Genomic DNA, 14,517 nt, shown 5'->3' with positions numbered 1-14,517 from the left:
GGTATCAGAAGGGGTGGGCAGAGCTATGGTCTCTATGCAGTTATCTTGCTAGCTTTTTGTGCTCAGGCCCTATTTGTTGATATTTCTAGCATTCTCGGTGTAAGAACTGCCCCTTGCCATTGTCTAGGCCAATAAGGGAGCCTCCCCTGGCACTCCAGACAGTCTTTCTACTGGTAACACCTCCTCCTCTATGAGCCAATTCCCTTTACAACTTGTTGAAAAAGCCCTCACCCCCATTCCGGAGTTCTGGTCTCCCCATGCCTCTGGCCCACAAAGGAGCATCTCAGTGCGCTCACAAGGCAGGCAGCTTCCCTCCTGCCAACAAACTACCTTATTCTCACCTGCTGAGGCCCCCACAAGCTGCACCCTACCCTCCCCACCCCTGGTCAGGACTCAGTCCTGGTAGAACAGAGCCTTCAGTCTCTAATATTTGCATCCAAGAGGCAGGTCAGAGTTCAGAAATTCATGCCCACAATGGGTATTCTCGGGGACTACCATGGATTACCCTGGAGGTGGGTGCCTAGTGTTTCCAGTGGCACCTCAGTGGTGGCAGATAAGAATCTGCCCAGAAATAGCTGGGTAGAAATGGCCTCATTTTGAGGAACAAGACAAAAATCTGTGCTCTCTATGGTATATGCGGGAGAGCCTCCCAAAAGACTGGAATTATCTTCTGGAGGGTGGGCCCTTGAGTACAGGCTTCCCCCACTAGGTGTGTGTTCTAGGAACCCAGCTGTATCAGTGGGCCAGCTGGCCTTGTTGTGAGAGGCTGCATTTGGCTTCAGTCCACTTTTTTTGAAGACTCTTTCAATGTGTTTGCCCATTTCGTGATGGGTGATTTACAAGTGCACCTGCCCACACCTCAGTGCTCAGCAATTTTTGACCAAAAATGGCTTGACCCTGTGCCCCACCCTCCCTATTCACCTTATCTCACCCCGAGTAACTTCTCTTGTTTACCTTGCTGAAAGAAGTCCTCAAAGATGTTTTGCCCATGTGGAAGAGGTGAAACAAAAAAATGGCAGAAGCACTGAAAGGCATCAAAATCGATGAGTTCAAAAACTGATTTGAGCAGTGGAAACACATCTCAGTAGGTGCACTGCAGCCATTGGAGCTTGCTTTGAAGGTGACTGAAGTTTAAACATTTGAGAATACATACACTATTTTTTGTACATAAATTCTAATTTTGGGGGTCCTTCCTTGTATTTCCCGTTTTTGCCCCTGAGGACACATGTCTTTATACCCTTTCATGAAACAGCAAATGTTTCCCACAAAGGGATCACAGGGCAAGTCAGAGAAGGGGCACAGCTCCGGTCATGGGTCTTTGACCCTCTGAAGTTCTCTGCCGCAGAGGGACTTAGAAGGGACGTGCAATTGTGTGGCAGGACTTCTTCTGTTGCCTGAGGCAGGAGGGAGAGCACTTCGTAGCAGTAACCAGGAAGGAGCACAGGTCCCCCCACCCAGCCCAAGTTCTGCTGCCCCCTTTTCCTCCCAGGTTCTTATGTGAAGGCCAGGGGGCGGAGGGGAGGGAGGAGCTAGGGGGCGGGTGAGAGAGGGTTCTCAGCTGTGAAGCTGGGGTCAGATGACCTGGCTGGGTTGATGAAATGCAGGCAAACTCTTGGCCTTGAGGAGGGCAGCTCCCAGAGCACGCCTTTCACTGCTGGGGAATGTGCCTGAATGAATACCTACCCAGCCTCAGGGCCTTTGACCACAGCCAATTCAGTGACCCAGTGCGGAAACACCTGCAGGCAGACTTACAGTCCCATGTCAGGATTCCCAGTTGATAGCAAGTCCCTCCATGGTGAGGTGGTGGTGTCGGACGTTCAGTTTGGCCCCTCTCCCTGCTGAGGCCTCTGGTTTGCAGGAGGAGGCAAGGCTGTGGTAAGAGTACATGACTCCCAGGTGGTCTGTGGCGGCTGTCTCTGTTTGGAAATGGGCTTGAAAAGCATCTAGCCTTGGAGATGGAGGGCCTGCCTTGCCTTCTGCCCCTCTGGCCATATTCTGGCCACTGAGCTCAGACATGAGATTGAAACAAAGCCAGTCAGAGGCAGCAGAGCCTGTGCCTGTGCCCCTCGCTCACACTTTGTGGTGACGGGGGAGTGGGGCGGGGGGAGGGGGGGGTGGCTGGAGAGGGGAGGTTGCATGGCCACGCCTTCCTCACCATGGACAGCTCACCCACCCTGCACCCACCAGCCGTGCACAGCGGACATCCTGAGACAGTGGGCCCTTAGGACCAGAGGGAGGGGACAGGGCAGTTAATTGTGCCCAAGATCTGCAGCTCTGCCCACAGTTGCACCGTCGAGCGGCAGGTACCGGTCCCCTCTCCCTGGTGACTCTACCTGGGTTACGCCCTTGGCCAGCTTTTTAAAACTGGCCATACTCCAGCCCCAGTCTGAACGTGCTGGATCCGCACCTCGAAGGATGGGGCCTAGGTGAGTGTTTGCACAGGGGCACATCTATTCCTCAGTGCCCTCGGCCTTCCTGGTGGCATGTGCGTGAAGGCCCCCAGGCCCGCGAGATGACAGAGACAGGCATAGCCTTAGCCCTCCCTCCTTCCCCCTAAATACCCTCCAGCTACCTAGGCTGGGAATGGAGAGCACGTCGTTCTGGAGCCAGAGTGGAGTCTGGTTCTGCTGGTTGAATTATGGTGCCACACTTTGGGGGAAACAGTTAGCAGTTATGTGCCTAGCCTTCCTCCCGTGCAGAGCCCCACCCCCGCCCCTGCCGGCACCACTGAAGACACAGTTGCTAAGCAGGAGGGGGAACAGGCTCCACAGCCAGCTGACAACGGGGTTGGAAGGGTTCCGGGCAGTCCCTTCCCCCCTCGCCCCCAGGTGTCCCTTCTGCAGAAGGGTGGGCTGCAGCAGGAGGCCAGCGGTCTCCTTCCGCACTTTGCTTCTGGTCAGGGCCCATTGGGCCTGGGTCTGGGATGCTTGCCCCGCATCCTGCCCCCCATCAGAAGAACCTTGTGATGGGGCTCCGACTCAGCTCTGGCTGGTGCTGCCACTGCCTGTCCCCCCCAATGCGGCAGAGCTGCCAGCATGGGCTGCCCCCGGCCCTCCTCCGGAGCTGCCTCCAGAAAGGAGGGCGCTGCCGGGCGGCCCGGGGGTGTCTGCGGCTGCATTCGGACTCCTCGCTGCCGCCCTGCTGTCTGTGTCACCCGCCCGCCGGAGCCGGGGGGGCCTGGCCGTGCCCACCATCTCTTCCCTGACTAACGTGACTTCCTCTTTTATTTTGTCCTTTCAGAAAAGCCAGAGCTGGTATAATGTAAGTACCCCGTTTCTCTTCTTGTGGGTGCGTGCGAGTGGGAGGGGTGGGGCATGGAGAAGTGTGGTGTGCAGGGGGCTGTCTGTGGTCTGAGCAGACGCAGGGGCCCAGGCAGGTGGGCCTCTGTCCCGACCAGCCCTCCATCAAACACCAGACACGGGGTGCCCCTCTGCCTCGGGGCAGGACTGCTGGCCGGGCGGGTTTGAGTCAGGACACCCAAGGGAGCTGGGCGCACCTCATGCTGCCCTGGACTCCTGGCTGTGCCCCGCCAGACTTCATGGAAGACACCAGCCAGGGAAGACGGACAGAATTCTGCCATGGAGACAGCCCTAGACAGAGCTGAGGGCCTGGTGTCTTTAACCAAGACTTCTGGGCAAAGACACAGGCAGAAGAATTTCTCCCAGTAGTACAGAGAGACTGTCCCATGTGGTGGCATTTGGGCCCCCACTCCCAGGTGCCCCTTAGAAGCCTCTTCTTGAAACACCCCCGCACTTGTGTCTGTGGTGGAGCTAAAGCCTGGGAGCGTCCGAGGGGCAGTGGGGCAGCTCGCCCACTGCCCCGTGCCCTGGAGCTGCATGGTGGGGCGGCCTCCCCTCACCACGCAGACAGGCCGGAGGACATTGGAATGTCCCCAGAGGAGTGGGGGATGGGTGTCTCTGCTGGCCCAGCAGGGTGGGCTCCCCGCTGGGACTGCACAGTGGAGGGGCTGGCCATTGGCACGGTGGTCTGGCTTCGCCTCCCTGCCAGGCCCCTGGCGCCGTTGCTCCCACTTGATCCTGAAGGGCCACTCGGTCACCATATTTCCCTGTTCCCGAGCCCCAGGCTCTGCTCCAGCAGGTCACATGGGCTTGGACAAGGGGTGGGACAGGGTGGCTGTGGCGACAGAAGTTGAAGATGCTCTGGGGATGGGATAGGGAGACGCTTGGGTTTAAGGCAGGGGCTTGGATCAGAATCACTTGGGGGCAGGGCACAGGGATGTTCTCTACTCAGCTCAGTGATTCCCCAAATGTTCCCCATGTGCCAGTGTCCAGCCCGAGGCTTCCCACCTGCTCTGCAGCGGCCTCCCCACCTGGGGCGGCTCCATGCATTGATGGATCTGCCTGACCTAGCCCAGTGCAGCACAGACAAGGCAGAGGTGGGGGCTGTGCTGATGGGGGGAAGTGAGGGCTGAGGTGGCCTGTGGGGGTGTGGGGGGAGTAGGCAGCTTCAACTCTTCCTTCCCATCCTGCCACCTTGGCACCCCTCCAGGCCTTCCCTGGCCTCGTACGTGGCCTCCCTGCTGTGCAGAGCATAGGTTCTTCGGGGTACAGGGAAGCAGCGGGGGGAGCAGGAGGTGTTTTCCAGGGAATTGAGTGGGAATTTCACATCCTTGACCCCATGAAACCTTCCACCCTCCTGACCCATCTTGCAAAATCAGTGCCCAGGGGACTGGAGATGCTTGGCCACAGATGATAGACAGTGGAAAAGCTCCCATCGAGACCACCAGGCCCCCCTGGTGGCTACATCCTGTTCTCCTCCCTCCTTGTCGCTTTGCACCAGGCTCATTTGGTCTCACCTTCCCTTTCCTTGATTCCACTCTGACTTCCACTTTCCTTCCCCACCTCTATTTTACCTCTCCCTCTGGTTTCCAGTCTCCTGGCTGGCCCTGCCTCTCTGATTCTTGCAGGCTCTGCTCTGTCCTGTTTTTCTCCTGACGCTTCACCTCTGATTGCCTCTCTCTCAGCCCCACACGGACGAGCCGGAATCTGAGCGCTTGGCAGAGGGATGGCTGCAGGGCAAGCTGCCACCGAAGGGCCCAGAAGTCAAGGGTTTTGGTGACAGACACGTGAGGGGGAGCAGAGGAGCTGGGCAGGGCTGGGGACCTGCTTCCTGGCCGATTCCCCCAGCCACTGGAGATGCGCAAAGGCAGTCAGCCCTGGCTAACTCTGCCAAGCTTACAAAGCCGTCCGCAGAACATGCGTGGCTCCTGGCCCTTCCCTGCCTCTCGCCCCCTTTTCACCCTCCACCCTCACCCTGAGTGAATATCAGGAGCGTCACTGACATTCATCCATCCCAGATCCTCTCTTGCAGTGGCCGAGTGCGCAGGGGCCTCAGGCTGCCACGTTGGGGGTCCTTCCACATTCTCAGTGGTGCCCAGCGTCCCAGGACCCAGCTGAAAATGTCCTCCTGCTGCTCCCTCCTCCTCTGCTCCCCGATTGCGGGTCACCAGGCAGATGTGGCTTCTGCTCCCCACGGCCGGCTGCTGCCCTCTTCTTGGTTGTGCTAATCTTCCCCTGAGGCCGAAGCTGAGAAATGACAAGGGACCTCTAGCTGTCAGCTGTGTCCAGTTTACCTTTTCATTCTTTTGTCACGTGTTTTTATTTTTTAAAAGACTTTATGGGTTTATTTTGAGAGAGCAAGGAATGGAAGGAGAAAGAGAGGGAGAGGAACATCAGTGTGTATGTGCCTCTCATGTGCCCCCTACTGGGGACCTGGCCCACAACACAGGCATGTGCCCTGACTGGGACTCAAACTGGCAACTTTTCAGTTGGCAGGCTGGCCACATCAGCCAGGATTATCATGTGCTTTTATATTCAAAGAAGAGTCAGCACCTGCCACAGTGGTTAGAGCCCTGGAGAGGACATTCGGGTAACATCGGGCCCCTCTCCTGCCCAGTGAAACCCTTGCCCTCCTAGGGCCCAGACCAGAGCTCTGACTCTGGCCCTGGGCTCGTCCCTTCAGGGCCTCTGCCCCCTGTGGCAGGTGTCACCCCCAGGTGTGCCCAGTCTAATCGGATCCTGGGCTGGAGTGTGACTCTTCTTCTCACATGATTGCCTGGTTTCATCAGGAAGCTGTGACCTGAGTGTTGTCTCAGAGCCACCTGGGTTCCCTGTACGTGGGCCTGGGTGCCGTGCAGGTGCCCTCGGGTGTGGTGCTCCGTCGATGCGGTGTGTGTGTCTGCCTTGGTGTGCAAACGCCCCACCAGGAAACTTCAGCTCAACCCCACCCCCGCCCCAGGCTGCAGAACTGCCTCCCAGGAGTCTCTCCACGGTTTTTAGGAGGCCCTTGTCTGCCCCTGTGGCTCTGAAAACTTCTCTGTTTTCCCTTTGTCTGCCCGGTCCCCTACCAGCCTCTGTATCTCCCGGACAGTTGGACTCTGACCCGTCTCCCGTCCTCGGTGCCGCCGACGGTCTTCTTTACGGCCCCCCTCCTGACACTTGGGGAGGGGCGGCAGCTCCAGCGAGGCTGGAGGCCCCAGCCTTGCACCGGGCGTCCTGCAGATAGGCATAGGCTTTGCAGCCCCTGCCTGAGGGACACGTGGAGACGCCCCCACCAGACTCAGGCCAGCAGGAGTCCTGGCGGGGTATGCAGCCCACTAGGAAGGCAGGGCCGATCTGATGAGAGAAGAAGCTGCCCGGCACCCCCTGCCTGCTCACAGCCACCTCCTCTGTCTGTCTCTCTGGATTTTGTCTGCTCATGATGACAAAGCACCTCGGCTTAAAGAGCGTATCCCATGATGGGAAGTGGCCGGACCCCAGGGGCACGGGGAGAGGCTGAGGCAGGGCTGTTAGGTGAAGGGTGAGGTTTGAAGGTGGTGTCCTCTGCAGCTGGCCACGTCCCTCCCAGGCCTGATCACAACCACATCCCTCACTTGGCCATCCCAGTTTCAGGCATCACAGCCCCAACACACCTGCAATGGAGGGATAAGCAGAAAGGGGGCTTTAGCTTCAGCGGGGTCCAAGGGCTGAGCTGGAGGCCGAAGGGCTGCAGGCTGTCCCTGAAGGTGGCCCTGCGGGGCGCAGTCGACTCGTGTGGAGGAGCAGGAGGCAGACAGTGGCAGAGGTCGTCTGCCATAGCTCTGGTGCCTCGGGTGGGCGGAGGCACCACCCTCACCCACCTCACCTCTCCCACCTGGGGTCTGTCCCCTCCACAGCCACCCAGGGAAGGAGCACTCCTATGCTTAGGACCAGCGCCCAGACCCCGGCAGCTGCCCTGGACCAGAGCCCAGCTGCCTGACGCCCCGGCCCTGGGCTGGAAGCTGGTTCTCACAGCAGGGAAGGGGCGGTGCAAGTCCTGCGCTAAGGCCAAGGTGTCTGGCAGGCCTGGGACTGAGCGCCCGAGGAGGAGAGCTGTGCAGGAATGAAGTGGTCACCCGTGGGGGCCTTGGGGTGGCAGTGCAGCACCCTGCCGCTGCCACCCCTGGTGCCTGCTGCTGTTTTCTGGGGACTGACTGCTTCCTCCACCTCTGCTTGCCTCCCCCCAGCTATTTACCCATTGTTTTGAGGAGTCTTCCTGTCCCCCTTCAGCTGTTCCTAACTTTCCACGGGGTGGTCCCGTCTCCAGGGGAGACCACCCCCCCAACTCTGCTGCCCCCTCCTGCATCACACCGCACCCACCCTGTGGCTCCTCTCAGGGCCCAGTCACTCCCCGACCCCTGTCTCTCTATCTCCCCTCTGGCTCCTCCCTGCCCCGATTGGTTGGGTTGAAGGGCCAGGGTTTCCTTTGAGGGTCTTAACTAGTGTCTTCTTAGATGAGGCCAGTTCTCCGCCAGAATCCGCCTGTTTCTATCCTGGGCTCCTTCCCACCCTTCCTCCCCCCGCTGTGTCCCAAGAGGGGGGCACCACTTGGTCCCAGCACCCAGTGTGTGCCACAGAGTTAATGTTTAGCTCAGGGCCAGTTCCTTCTGCTCAGACCTGACCTCTGCTGCCCAGCCCTGCCTGGCCCTGCCTGGCCCGGCTGACTGTGGGAGGGGGCTGACACACTGAGACTCATCCTGCACCTGCTCCACCCATGGCAGCCCCGACGGTCATCTCCACGTTTGGCCACAGCAATAGTCAGATATTTCCAAGGAAGTACCGTACAATGGGCCCCTGTGGGCCTAGGTCCTGGGGTCTGTGTGGCCCAGGACAGAAGCACCTGCTCGCCTGGAAAGTGGAACTCCTGAATCTGTCTTTAGACCATGAGGACGGGGCTGACACATGCAGGGCAGGGAGCAGCTCCAGTGTGTGATTGGGAGGGCATGGTGGGGACTGGGCCCTGAGCCCACGCCTGTGTGTCGGGGAGTCTGCGGGCGGGTGCACATGAGGCGTCAGGTCAGCAGGAATGGCGTTAGAGGTGGGTGAGGAGTGCACTTGTTTTGTGCTGTGTTTCTGAGCAGCTGACAGTTGAAACAAAACCACGCTGAATGCTGTAGGGGCTTTGAAGCCGTTTGGGCGTCAGCCCTCCCTATAGAAGGTGGTGGTGGGATGGAGGGAGGCCCTGGCCGGCCCAGTAGGGGGTGGAAAGGTTGTATGCTGAGAGGTGAGTATAGGGGTCTACGGAAGGACTCAGACTTTTCCTCTCCAGCACTAAGATCGAGGAGACCTTAGGCTCCTGTGAGCCCTAGTCTTTGGGTTTGGGGGTCAAGAATCCTCACTTTCAGTGAACTCAGTGCATTCATCTTTAAGCACAAGAGAATCTGAGTGCTGCACATCAAATCGCTGAGACTCCTGGGACACAGGTGCCAGCCATCATCCCAGCAGGTGTGAGACCCTCTAGCACAGTGGGCAGCGCTAGGTTAGGGCTTGGAAGGGGCCTGTTACTTTCAAAGGTCTGGCCCTTCCAGGGAGCAAAAGTCTTCTCAGCCCGTGCGGTGGACTCCAGCCCCCACTTCTCCATCTGGAGCTCCTGTTGCCCTCATTGGCCCGGCTCCCTTTCCTCTCCCAAAGATCTCAGCTGCCCCTGCATTGGGCTCTGTCCTTTTGTCCCGGGGCCAAGTTCTCTATTCTTAGCATTGCTACTGGGCCCTCAGGTTGTGAGCTGCCCAGGAATCCTCCTGGCCTTGACTGCCCACGGCTAGTGCTGGAGGCAGGGCAGGGGCTCTGGAAGGAAAGCAGATGCCTCAGGGGTGGTGGACCTCACCTTCCCCCTACACGGCGTCTGGCAGCACGTCTGCAGTGAGAGGAGTGAGAGGTCCAAACCTGCTGCTGTTGCAGGGGATTCAGTGAATGCAGGGCCAGCGAGGGAGTGTGTCCCTCAGGAGTCCCTGGCTCTTTGTGTCTCAAACTGAGTGCTGCACATCAAATCGCTGAGACTCCTGATTTCATCACGACAGCAGCACCCCGGCACCTTCACACCCCCCTCCCCGACTTGGCATGGAGACCAGCTACTTTCCATTGCAGGAAACATCTGCTGGAGGCCAGGCCAGGCCAGGGTTACTGCAGGACGTTGGCCAGCACTCTCAGCAGACTCTGTAACGTGAAGCATGTGTGAGGCTCTGGCCCTGCCCGCCCACCCGTCCTGCCTCCCGCCCCGCCCCCCACAGCGAGTCTAACAAAGAAGTTGTTTGCTGGTCAGCCAAGAGGAATAAGGTCTTGGAGGAAAGGGGTGTGTGCAGGGTTGGGTTGGGCACAGGCTCTGTTGCCAGAGGCACTGGCGGCTGCTCTCTGGGTGAGGGCAGTGAGTCACGGTGACCCGTGTCCACCCAGAGTAGAGATTGCACACTGAATGGACTGCGTACAGGACAGCCAGACAGAGCTGCAGGGCTGGGCGCTGGTTCTCTCCCTGGAGTTTCAGAGCAACTCTGAGCCACTCGGCCGTGTGTGAGTAACCTGTGGGGTGGACCTCTGGACTCAGCTGTGGGGTAGCACTCTCCTGTGCCGTTTGCCTGTCTACCTGGGGCCTGCCGTTCAGAGTCCTCAGCTAGCCCTGTGCACCTGCCTTTCGGACTCCTTCTCTGGCCTCTGCTGGCATCTTGGAGTGGCTGTGCCTACTGACCAGGAGGAGGGGCTCCGCTCCGTCCCCTCTGGGTCACTGTTGGCTCGAAGACCGGATGCACTGTGGGGGCTGGGCGGGGTGAAGCAAAACCCGGCCATGGGAGCCTGGCCAGCAAGTCCATCCCAAGAACCATGTTGACCACACCTGCCCACCTGTGAAACTGCTGGGAGCAGAGCTCTAGGAGAGAACAGGAGGCTCCCCAGTGTCCCCCGCCGTGGACACTCTGCTGCGGAGCTGGGGTCACCCGCCTGCATTTCGCTCAGGACGCCTGTTTGCATCCCAAGGGGCAGCAGGGAAGCAGAGCTCCAGCTTCTGGGCTCCAGTGAGAGGTGTAGCTCGGGGCGCAATGGAATCTTTGGCGGCATCTGGGGTGCTCTGCAGCCTCCTGCTGGAGCGGGATGACCAGCTTCCACAGTGGCACCTGAGGGAGGCTGCGGGGGTCCCTGCTGAGGCACAGTTCCACTGCTGGTGTGGACCTGAGGACGTCCCAGCCGTGAGTGTGTACCCTCAGTTGTCTGCGTCTGGGCGACAGGCCCGTGAGCCCTATCACTCCCCATTTAGCCCTGCTACAGGGCCGGGGTGGGGGTGGGGGGCGTAGGCAGGCTCCCGATGGACTTCGTTCCCTCCTCAGTAGTGTAAGACTTGGATTAGATTATCTCCCACCCCCCCAACCCCCATCAAAAGACCTGCCTCTGAGCAGGGGAGGCTGTGGGCAGCCCCAAGCAGGTAAATATTTCATCTCCAAGAGAGGGTGTCCAGATGGGGCGTCTCTGTTGGTCCACCCTTACCCAGCACTGTGACCCTGAGGCCAGGCGTAGTGATGGGTCGGACTGCCTGGAGTTGGAGTCCCCACTCCCACATGGTAACCACAGTTCTCTGGGCAAGTGGCTCCACTCCTTTGCACCTCAACTTCCTCATGTGTCAGATGGGGTAACCCACACCCTGTGGCCAGGTGGAGCACTGCCTGTGAGAGGCTCGCGGCGAGCAAGGTGCATGGTGGTGACGCATCCCTGGCAGCTGGGTGCTGCTCCAGAGGTCACGTAGAGTAGTCGGGAATGGAGCAAGCATCTAGCTGGGTTCTTCAGTGTGTGGTCTCCGTCCTGCAAGGCCAGACAACCGTGGAGAGCGGCTATCTCAGGATCACTGCAGAAGTAAAATAGGGGTCAGACACATGTATTCTGGGGTCTTTTCTGGCCACAGGAATTGCAGGATCAGCTGGCTTCCAGTCACCCCCAATACTCGGTGCAAACACGTGACAGGTGCTATTCACAGTTTAGGGTTCCGCAACACAGCAGAACCCTAATTGGCTACTACCTTTGGGGTAGTAGCCAGGCATTCACTGTGGCAATAAAACTCTTTTTATAAGCCAGCCAAAGCAAAAGTTTGAAATTTAAATCAACTCAAGGGAAAGCAGTTAAAATCAACTCAAGGGAAAGCAGTTATAAGCATTCTCTTCCCTCTCCAAGCTCCTGGGACGCTCCTGTGCCCGCACAGGAGCCTTCGGCCACTGGGCTCAGGCCACCAGCGCGCGCTGTGAGTGCGGTCGGGCTGCAGCCTCCCCTTCCCCATGGGCCATTCGCTTTGCAGAAACCAAAACGGAACGGAACGTTTGAAAGCCTGTGCTGTTGCCGCCCAGCTGTCGGCCAGGGGTCCCTGGGACAGTGGGTGAGAAGGTATAAATGACCACGACTTGTCTGCCCCCATCAGGTCACGGGGATGGCCTTTCTGCTCGCATGTGCTCCTGTGAGAAGCAGGTTGGCCGTCTGCTGGGCGGAGCGCAGGCGCCTCCACTGTGACGCACGACTCTTCCTGCACTGTTATTGACATTGGTGCCTTTCATCTGCGGGGCACTGGTTTTGTTTTGTTTTTAAGATTGTGATCTTGGAAGGAGCAAGATTTTCAATATATCCAACTGGCTCGTGGTGTTGGGTTGGCCAACATTTTGTTTAGTCTTTTGTGCTGTACGATGGCTCTCTGGTAGCACTCGACTTGAACTTCATTTGGAACAGTTTTGTTAGATTGTATTATGGCAGCTGTCATATCAGTGTGAATTTAAAATAATTTATCGAAATAGGTGAATTTCTGTGCAGCCATTTTACTACTGAAGATGGAAGAAAATACACAAAATTTTTGGTATATTGTGCTTTATTATTTCAAAAAAGGTAAAGATGCAACTGAAACACACACAAAAAAGACTGTGCAGTGTATGAAGAAGGTGCTGTGACTGAGCGGATGTGTCAAAAGTGGTTTGCGAAGTTCTGTGCTGGAGATTTCTTGTTGGACGATGCTCCATGGTCAGGTGGACCAATTGAAGTTGACAGCAATCAAATGAAGACATTAATTGAGAACAATCATTATACCATGTGAGAGGTAGCCAACATACTCAAAATATCCAAATCAATAAAGTTATTGGTGAAAAAGAAAAATGTGTCTTTAATTTTGTGGAGAGAACTAAATGGACTTTTTGGCCAACCCAGTATTTCTAAGGAGGATTTGCCAGGGTAGTTTACGTGAGCCAGTCTGTACTGAGGGGACCTTAAAGCAAGGCTGGCACAGGGCTTCTGGAGGCCCAGGTGGTGGTAGGAGGTGAGCATGGGACCAGCGATCGAGAGATCTGCTGTTGACCCGCTGGGGGACCCTGGGCAAGGGGAGACTTCTCCCTGGCCCTACTTTCCTCAGTGATAAGGGTTGGATTAGATAATCTTACAAAGGATGATGAGGGAATGAGTTTGGATGCTTCTCGCTGCCAGATGCACTTTTAAGTTCTCTCCTGGGTGCTTATCCTTGTACGGTTTTGTGACTTTGGTTAGTACAGTCTTTGGAAAAGTAGGATTCCTCCCTACAATATGACTGACACATATAACATTGTACTAGTCTTACATTTTATTATTTTTTCCCAGCCATGAACTTCACATGCAGCAAGTGCTTACTGTTAGTCATGATACCTTCTTCCGGGGAGTGTGCTGGGCACCGTGATGTTCTGAGTCCTACTGGGGGGAGTGGGAAGCCCCCTTGGGCCCCTGCTTCACTGTCAAGGTAGTGCTCCTGCCAGTGGAAGGCAGAGCAGCTCTAGCTGACATGGGGTGGGGGTGGGTGCCAGGAGGCTCCCTAGAGGTGACTCCCTTCCTCTGTCTTCCTGGGCTTTCATGTGGGCCCGCTAAGTAGTAGTTTGACTTTTCTCATTGACGGGCACTGGTTACAAAGCCTGGGACGGTATCACGCTCTCTCCACAGTGGTCTCCCTATGCCAAGGCCCCTCTGCCTTCCCGGGCGTCTGAGGGTCTGCGGGTTAATGAGACCCATCTCTGCCTCTTGAACACATAGGCAGGCACCCCCCCACCCCTTCTTCCCCACCGCCCTGAACAAGGACACCCCACTAACTGTGTCCACTGTCATACAGGTGTTAAGCCCCACTTACAAGCAGAGAAACGAAGACTTCAGAAAGCTCTTTAAACAGCTTCCAGACACGGAGCGCCTCATTGTTGGTGAGCCGGGTGGTGTGGGAGTTGGGGCCTCCAAGGAAGTCTGGGAGTCCTGGAGTGTCACTCAGACCTCCTCTCCCCAGAGGTTCCTCCAGTAAGGACGTCTTTCTGGGGACAGGGAGGAAGGCTGTCCACAGCACTGACCCAGTGGCTGGGACTCGGGGCCAAGCACCACATGTGTGGTGGCTTCGAGGGAGCCCCGAGTGGCGGATATCACTCCCACCCTTCTCTGCAGGTGGCTCAGCAGTGACGGGCTGGGGCCTCTGGGGGCTGGGGGCGGGGGGTGTCTGTGATTCTAGGGACCTTTTGACTCCTCTGCTCTCTCGGCTGTTCCTCTGCCTGTGGGCAGCCGTGCATTTCAGTCCCTTCACTCTCCTGATGGTGAGATGCTAGGGACTCCCTCGGCCACGCGCTCACACACCCCTGGGCAGTGGTGGACCGGAGGGCAGGCCTGATTTGTGGAGGTGTGAGGTAAGTGCGTCCTGCCTCTGAGCTCTGTCCCCTCCCCGCCCCGCAGATTACTCATGTGCACTCCAAAGAGACATTCTTCTTCAGGGCCGACTCTACCTCTCTGAGAATTGGATCTGCTTCTACAGCAACATCTTCCGCTGGGAAACCCTGGTAAAGACCGGGGCCCGCCCCCTGTGGGCTGCCCTGGGCTGTGGGCTGCCCTGGGCTCCGGCCTCCCACTCTCTTCCCACGGCTGACTTCATGCTCCACCCAGCCTTTGCGTAATTAGCAAAAGCACAGGCCTGAGTCTCGGAGGCTAGATCCCCCCTACCATGTCCTCCCCTCCTACCCACCTGGGTGTAGAAAAGAGTGTGGAGAGCACTTGCTGAAAGCAAAGACTTGGCAGGTGACACTGCAGAAGGCAGGATAGTGGAGGAAGAGGGCATCGGCCTCAGCACTCAGAGGAATTGGCTCGTATGCTTTCTGGATCCTGCCACTAATAATTAGCTGGGTGATTTGAGGCTCGTCCTGTACGCTGCCCGTTTCCTCATCCAATAAAATACAGTGGGAAAAGACAAAGTAGGCGGTTT

The 14,517-nt window shown here is 57.6% G+C and overlaps 1 protein-coding gene across 11 annotated transcripts in view; it reads left to right on the top strand.

The window, feature by feature from the left end:
* Positions 1-14,517, top strand: part of GRAMD1B (GRAM domain containing 1B) — a 159,438-nt gene that overhangs the window by 119,100 nt on the left and 25,821 nt on the right. For 10 of the 11 annotated variants that reach the window (XM_037038211.1, XM_037038209.1, XM_037038208.1 and 7 more), the window contains 3 exons: positions 3,241-3,261; positions 13,396-13,480; positions 13,995-14,098. In XM_037038211.1, coding sequence (XP_036894106.1) covers positions 3,241-3,261; positions 13,396-13,480; positions 13,995-14,098 — 210 coding nt within the window. Of the gene's footprint in view, positions 1-3,240; positions 3,262-13,395; positions 13,481-13,994; positions 14,099-14,517 lie in introns of those variants that run through there. The other variant, XM_037038218.1, reaches the window with a different exon arrangement.

The sequence above is a fragment of the Sturnira hondurensis genome, unplaced genomic scaffold, assembly GCF_014824575.4.
Source record: "Sturnira hondurensis isolate 20B ecotype Veracruz unplaced genomic scaffold, ASM1482457v3 Scaffold0024152, whole genome shotgun sequence".
In the NCBI taxonomy this organism is placed as follows: domain Eukaryota; kingdom Metazoa; phylum Chordata; class Mammalia; order Chiroptera; family Phyllostomidae; genus Sturnira; species Sturnira hondurensis.
The sequence above is the reverse complement of the archived record's forward strand: the minus strand, read 5'-3'. Positions and strand labels throughout refer to the sequence as shown.